Raw genomic sequence first — 7,441 nt, forward strand, 5'->3', positions numbered from 1 at the left:
GACTCAGGCTGGGCACCCTTCAGGAACCTAGCCCCAGCTACACTAGACTATCAAAGCCCACACCCTGCTTGTCTTCACCTTTGCTCCCTGACCTTTGTGCTTTGAGGGCTGGGGTATGGAATGGTCTCAACCCTCATTGCCCTCCCCTCTATCCAGGTGGCCCAACACCACGAACTCTGAAAGTTACCATCTTCCTTCCCAGGGGGCTTGTATTGTGTGAGCATATTTAGGCCTTTCCCTTACTCCGGGGGAAAGACTTGGGAATGGGATCGAGTTTGGCTTGACAAACCTGAGCTCCTATCTTGAGCTGGCTGAGATGGTGCTCAACAGACTTCCTTGGTTGACTGGGTGAGCGAATGAGCCTGCTTCATGATACGGGTACTAGAGGGGCAGTGACTGCCTCCCGAATGGGGAATGAGCCAAGATGAGCCATGCTTACCAGTAGAGAGCAGGCCTTTGCAGATCCATCCAAACAGCTGCCGGTGCTCCCTGCAGAAGCTTCTCGCTTGCACAGTCGGCTGCAGACTCCTCCTGAGGAGAGGACCGCCAGGGTTCATAAGTATCCCCCAACTTCCACCCCAGTGGGGAGCCCCAAAACCTGCAGGTCGAAGCTTCTCAGTGTGGTAATGGAATAAGTCAGGGCTGCCCTTGCTACCTTACACGGCTGAAAAGGACCGCAGTGTGAAGACACAGGCCGTGGGTTCTTACGTGTTGAAGCTTGAGGCCCCTCCACAGCGCCACCTCTGATCTTGGGTGAGGGAAGGAACTGATTCATAGGTAGAGGCTATGGCCATTCAGAAAGACAGATCCTGGCTGACCAACCTCCTCCTTGCTTTGACCTGACCGCCGAGCAAGACCAAGAGGGTCTCAACTCGGTATTGCTCCCCTTGGACAGGAGCATTTATTATCTGAGTCCTCAGTGCCTGAAAGGACAAGTAAAAGTATGCAGCTGACCGTTCCCACTGCCTCCGGTGTCCAGGGTCACTTGTCTGTCCCTTATTTGTCACTTGTTTGCTACCCAAATCTCGAAGTTCCGTTGGCCAAGCAACTGGTAGCTGCACACTGCTCACGAAGTTCAATCCTCTGTTACTGCTGCAGGGGCTCCCCTTGGGGAGTGGGGGACACATCTTCTCAAGTCCCCCCAAGCAGTCAGAGGTCCCACCACCACCACCACTACCACACCCTGTCCTTGGAGGGGACAGAGCAGCTAGCCAGGACCCTCTAGGCTCACACCAGACCCTGTGGGCTGGTCCCTTCATCTCTGTGTAAAGTGGGAAGTCTGGCTGGGTCCAGGAGTGTCACAAACTGGACCTCAGAATTCCCAAAGTGGCTCAACCACTGAATGGGGTAGTAGGCACACGAGGGAGGTGGGGAGGCCTAGCCAGTTGGGGCCTGAGAAGCCCTGTGTATGCAATGGGATTACATCCTGGCTGGTTTCAAGCACCTGGCCTGGTTGGCCCCAAGGCCTGCTAAGCTCACTGGCCCTTTGTCTTCCCTGAGTCCGACTTCCATCTTCTCTTACTGTACCCTCACAGAGATCACCTACCATCGGGAGAAGGGCTTCCGCTCTGCTTTGTTCAGGCCACCTTCACCGTCCGGCAGGCTTGAGTGACTGTGAGGGAGTCGGCCTTCCTCCTAAAGCCAACAGGGAGCAGTCAGGGCCAGCCTTCCCACCAAGAGACCGCTATGCCTGAGGAGCACGGAGAGAGGAAAGACCCTGGCAGCCCCATGCACATACGGACACCTCATGAGAAGACTGAGGTAGAGACTGGACTTCTGCATACTTAATTAGAGTCTTCAATGCATGCATTGAGTATGTACCATGTACAGACACATCCTGCCCCAGAATTCCACTGTGGCTTCCTGGAGACCAGAAGGAAACCCCTAAGGAAGGTCCTAGGCAGGCCCTCCGCACCTCATGACTCAGGGCACCTCTTGCCTCTCTATCCAAGTAGGTATCTGGGGAGCTGGGGGTGTATTTAGTAAAGGAGAGGGAGCCTTGCTGGGGAAGGGAGGGAGGGAGAAGTATGCTAGGCTTTACAGTTCTCAGCTCGGCCTTTGAGGAGCCAAGACACCCCACCCCACCATCTGCTTCTCCTCTCATCTTGTAGACCAGATAGATGTTCTTCCCTTCTGGGACCTTTGCTGACAGCACACAGTGGGTACAGCACACTATGGGGACTGAGGACATGTTTAAGGGGTGAAATAAGGGAGGCTCCTTTGTGCTGGGGAGGTGCTATGCAAAGCAGAACTGAGGAGACAGAGTGAGGCAAACACACAGTCCTCCCCTCCCCTCTGAGATGCCAGTCAAGCTGAGCCCCCTCCCACCCCACCCCCACCTCCATGAGATGCCAGTCAAACTGAGGGGCCCTCCCACCATGAGCTGCCAGTCAAGCTGAGCCCTGCCCCCTACCCCAAATGCCAGTCAACTGAGGTGCTCTAGGGGAAGGAGACAGACCATGCTTTCCAGGAATTCTGCCCCCATGTTCTCCAGGCCGTGGGCCATAGGCGTGAGGGAAATGGACTCTCTTTGCCTCTGTGTGTTGTCTGCCATGTGCTTGGCTCTTCCGCTGAAAGACAAAGGAGTCATGGATGTCCAAAGCAGAAGAGAGGGCCAGGTGGGAGAAGAGGAACCAGAGAGAAAGAGAAAGAGAGAGAGAGGGAGAGGGGGAGGGGGGGAGGGAGAGGGAGAGGGAGAGACCCTTTCTACCCTCACTTCTGATCTTGGAATAGGCAAGTCTTTGTAAGGTCCAACAGTAAGCTGTCCCTTAGTCATCAGTCACCAGGAAGGGAAAGAGGGGATGGTATAGGTGCCCGGTGTGGGCACTGCTCAGAAAAGAGGTCCCAGTGTCCTTTACTTCCTACCACAGGTGAAAATTATTGCAGGGGGGAGGGGGAGCATTCATGTCAACCATCTTGAAAACTTGGCTCCAGTCCCTGGGTCTGAACATATCTGAAGCCAGTGCTACCCTAGACTGTTCCATTCAAAACCCAAAATTCGTCTTTCTCAGTGAAGCTGCGTTTAGATGTCAGCTCACCTGTAAAACAGAGCCCAGACTCCCGTTTCCTCACTGTGGTGCCTCTTTTGCCCACACCTTAGGCATTTCCTACTCTATCCAAAGAGCAGCTGGCTAAGCAGACCTTCCCAGACACATACCCTCATGAGGACGTGTGGAGCACGCAGCCAGACCTGGTGAATGCCTGCTCCCTGGGCACTCACAGACACAGGGCTGCACAGAGAGAGGAGAGGGTCCTGTACTACTCACTTATCTGCAGTGAGAAGGCAGCGTCAGGAAGGACTGACTGAAGCGCAGGTTACTGTAGGGAGGGCTGGGTCCAACCTGCTTGGGCTTTGGCCTGTTCTGTGGAAATTCCTGGGCAGAGTCCAAAACTGAAGTAGGTTGGGCTTCCCCAGAGCTCTGGGCCATCATGAGGGCGGGGACCCCAGCCCTGTTCCAGAAAAAACGTGATGGGGTAACCTGACTCACTCAAACCAGGTCCTCTGTGGTCCTGCCCTCTGTCTGCCACCCTTTCCCAAACCAACCTCTTCCTGGCCTTGCTCCAGGCAGCCTCCTCTAGGAAGCCACCTTGGTTATTCTCACCCTCCTCCTCTTTCTGTCAGCATCCTGGAAATCCGTCTTCATGTTGCAGCTCAGTGTCCTTTTCTCACAGCATCAGCAACTCATTTTCCAGAACTAGAAGATGCAGAAAATGCTGTCTCCGTCACAAACATAGGGGTGGCTCAGGGCTAAGCATCGCACAGTCTCAAAAACAAGCTAAAATCACACCGTTTCCTTCTCTCCTTTCTTCCTAAAGTGACACCCGGGTTACACTGCAAAGTTGAGGGACAACCCTTTCATCCTCAGTCGTCAAACTTAAACTTAGCTGACAGGACTTAATAAGTATGATGCACACTCTTTAATACTTAGTGATCTTGTATGATACAAAAGATACTCTTCACAGAGAGGCTTACGCTGGCTGTTTTGGGAAAGGGGGAAGAAGAGACCAGGCATAGTGGTAACCCTGCTCCTTAGAAAGAATCTTTTTCTATTGGGGTTGGGAGAACAGCATCTCATCTAATCCAGCCTGGCTTTGAACCTGCTGCAAAGCTGAAGATGGCTATCCAGTCAATCCTCCGGCCTCTGCACCTCAAGTACTGTGACGACAAGTGTGCGTCTCCACACCAGGCCTTCCGTCGTGCAGAATGAAACATGAAGGTGTTAGGGTTGGGATTTAGCTCAGTGGTAGAGCCGCTTGCCTAGCAAACGAAGGCCCTGGGTTCGGTCCCCAGCTCCTGAAAAAAAAAAAAAAAAAAAAAAAAGAAAGAGGAAACATGAAGGTGTTGTAGAAATAGAGCACAGATAATCTTTCCCATCTCCCCTTAGCTATATACCATTTCTATTATTCATTTTCCTATAGGAAATCATACTATTTCAGGGTTTTCAGACACACACACATACACATACATACATTGTATCTAGAGATACAATACCCACTGACAGGCCACTGGGTCCCCTTGATCATAGAGTAAATGTTTACCTTGAGCAAGACTGGGATGGAGCCCGAGCAGATACTGAAGAAGCCCCGCTCGGCCTCAATGAAGGGAAAGGATCTTATCTGCTTTGATGCCTCTGTCCTCAGAGGCTCCTCTCAAGCATCCCACACACACGCTGCCCTTTCTTCCTCTCGGTGCCCAGGAGCAGGCAGAGGTACACTGAGTGAGCAGGCTGTTTCACAGTCTACCTTCTGCTGCAGCTTCAGGGGCTCTGGCCTTCTAAACAAGGATTTAGTGTTACACGTGTCACAGGATGAACCTTGAGCTGGGAGCCCGAAGATCTAGATCCGCCCTGGACTCTTAAATTGAGTTATTCCCTAATCCGTGAACTGCTGCGAGTGGGAACAAACTGAGGATTAAACCAAGCGCTTGGCAGGGAGCCCAGCCCTGTCAGGCTTTCAGTGGCCTTTGCTGTCCTAGGTCCATCCTGGACTGTCTTGGCATCCCGCTTATTGCCCAGGTTGCCCTGTGCCCTTCCCAGGCTGTTCCCTTCCGTGTTGGGGTGGCCACCAGGGATCTCACCCAGGAAGTCAAATCCCTCTGAGGCACAGAGACTTGGGAAACTGAGGGATTGGGATGCAGACAGCAGGGAAGGACAGAGAACCGGAGGTTGTGTGCGGAAGTTGGGGGTGTGTCCTGCTTCTGCCTCTCTGCCTTAAAACCTCACTAGCCCCTCCACTGCTGTCTGTTTCCCGAGGGAATGGTTCTCTGAGGTCCCACTTACCCTGGCAAGCCTCTGAGGGAGGCATAAGCATGAGAAAGCAGGGTGCTAGATCGTGGAACACTTTGGAGAAAATCATATGACTACACATGTAATCTCCCTGAGATCAAAACGGCCTCAAAGAAGCTGCTGGTGCACCAAGCCCCAGCCCCGTGCTGCTCCTTGGAGGTAGCACCTTAGTTGCTTGAGCTCTTTTAGGAGCCACCTCCCATTTCAGGAAAAGACTTAGCTGTTGGGAATTGGTTCTAATGCTTTGTAAGAATTCAGCTCCCACGAGCCCCGCTTCCAGATGCTGAGGGTCCCTGCTCCAGGCTGGCTTCAATTAGTAATAAAGAATCGCCTTTCAGTCAATGGCTGGGCAGGGAGATGGAGGCGGGACTTTTTTGCTGGTGCGGGCAAGGGACGAGGACAGAAGAACAGGCAGAATTGCCATGATGGGGAGCAGAGCAGACTTAAAGGCCCAGCACCATGTAAGAATCAGGGAAAGTGGCTCTAGGAGCCACTCCCCCGATTGGGTCTGGGTTAACAGAGATGAAATATAGATTTCAAAAGATGTTAACTCAGGGGGTTGGGGATTTAGCTCAGTGGTAGAGCGCTTGCCTAGCAAGCACAAGGCCCTGGGTTCGGTCCCCAGCTCCGAAAAAAAGAAAAAAGAAAAAAAAAAAAAAAAAAAAAAAAAAAAAGAAAAAAAAAAAGAAGAAGAAAAAGAAGGAAGAAGAAGAAGAAAGAAGAAGAAGAAGAAGAAGAAGAAAAAAGATGTTAACTCAGGAATACCAGAGGGGAGTGTGTACTAGCCACAGAGGTTTAGAAGTGCACAGCCATTGAGCTAGTCAAGGCATATCAAAATTAGCTGGAGTGTGTGTGTGTGTGTGTGTGTGTGTGTGTGTGTGTGTGTGTGTGTGTGTGTGTGGCCAGTGCAAGGTGCACACAACCCACCTGGAGCCAAAGCGGATTAACCAATTCACCGCTGCATGTAACCAAAGAGCTGGCGAAGAGCCCTTCTTCTTACTTGGCATGCTCATGGCCACAGTCCAAAGGGAAGAACCCGTCTGCCACTCACCAACCTTAGTCACAGTGTGGGGCTGGTTAGAGGAGGGATACCTGGTCCCACGCCCTGCAGAGTCCAGGCCATCAGCCAGGGAGAATTTGACAGAGTCTAGAGGTCACTGTCAATCTCTAATTGGCTGGAACTTTGGAATAGCCGCTTCTTGATCGGGTCTTACTTTCCATCTGGCCTGGCTCTATCTTGATACTCTCCACACAGTGAGGTAACTAAGGTGTTTCCTCTTTAGTCTGCTTTCAAGATATTCTGAAAACGGGGGTTGGGGATTTGGCTCAGTGGTAAAGCACTTGCCTAGGAAGCGCAAGGCCCTGGGTTCGGTCCCCAGCCCCAAAAAAAAAAAAAAAAAAAAAAAAAAAAAAAAAAAAAGATATTCTGAAAACCAAGATCAACCTTCTCGAGAGCCAGTCTGCGGGTTCCCGGATGGGGCGCCTAGGTATCATGGATTTTGCAGCCAAGGCTACATCTTCCTTTGGAATGCGCCAGTTTCCTTCCATCACTGGCAAGCGTGAGAGGAGGTGAGGCGGCTGTTAATGTTGGTGTCTATTACCTTGTTAGCTGAGAGTGTTGTACTTGTGGAAGGATTTGTTAGTTATACTCACAGAAACGATCTAACTTAGCCCCTCACCTTGCTTCCTATGACAGAAGTTGACTGATGTGCTGCAGACTCGATTAATGTGCTTTAAAAAAAAAAAAAAAAACTTTTTATGTTTAAAAAAAATAAGCCAGGAGCAGAGACCTTTAAATCCCAGCACTCGGGAGGCAGAAGCAGGCAGATCTCTGAGTTCTAGGCCAGGTGGTCTGCAGAGCGAGTTCTAGGACTGCCAAGGTTACACAGAGAAACCCTGTCTTGAAAAAAAAAAAAAAAGCCAAACGGCAACAACCAAATTAAGACATGATTTTATGTATCCCGTGGTGGCCTGGAACTCACCACGTAGCCAAGGATGACCTTGACATTTTGAACCTCCTGCCTTCAGTGCCCTAAGGCTGGGATTATAGGTCGCCACCACGCCGGCCTTGTGAGGTGCAGGGGCTCAAACTCAGCCTCATCCACGTGAGGCAAGCACTCTACCAAATCACGTGGCCCGTTTGTACACACTGCCAT

The 7,441-nt window shown here is 51.5% G+C and overlaps 1 protein-coding gene across 1 annotated transcript in view; it reads right to left on the bottom strand.

The window, feature by feature from the left end:
- The window catches only part of Slc28a1 (solute carrier family 28 member 1), a 37,612-nt gene extending 35,058 nt beyond the window's left edge, over nt 1–2,554 (bottom strand). Inside the window, exons 1-3 of the mRNA XM_032895978.1 lie at nt 2,459–2,554; nt 1,547–1,635; nt 440–531 (exon numbers count right to left, since the gene is read on the bottom strand). Coding sequence (XP_032751869.1) covers nt 440–531; nt 1,547–1,635; nt 2,459–2,554 — 277 coding nt within the window. The remainder of the gene's footprint in view (nt 1–439; nt 532–1,546; nt 1,636–2,458) is intronic.
- Between the last annotated feature and the right edge of the window lie 4,887 nt (nt 2,555–7,441).

The sequence above is a fragment of the Rattus rattus genome, chromosome 2, assembly GCF_011064425.1.
Source record: "Rattus rattus isolate New Zealand chromosome 2, Rrattus_CSIRO_v1, whole genome shotgun sequence".
NCBI classification, from domain to species: domain Eukaryota; kingdom Metazoa; phylum Chordata; class Mammalia; order Rodentia; family Muridae; genus Rattus; species Rattus rattus.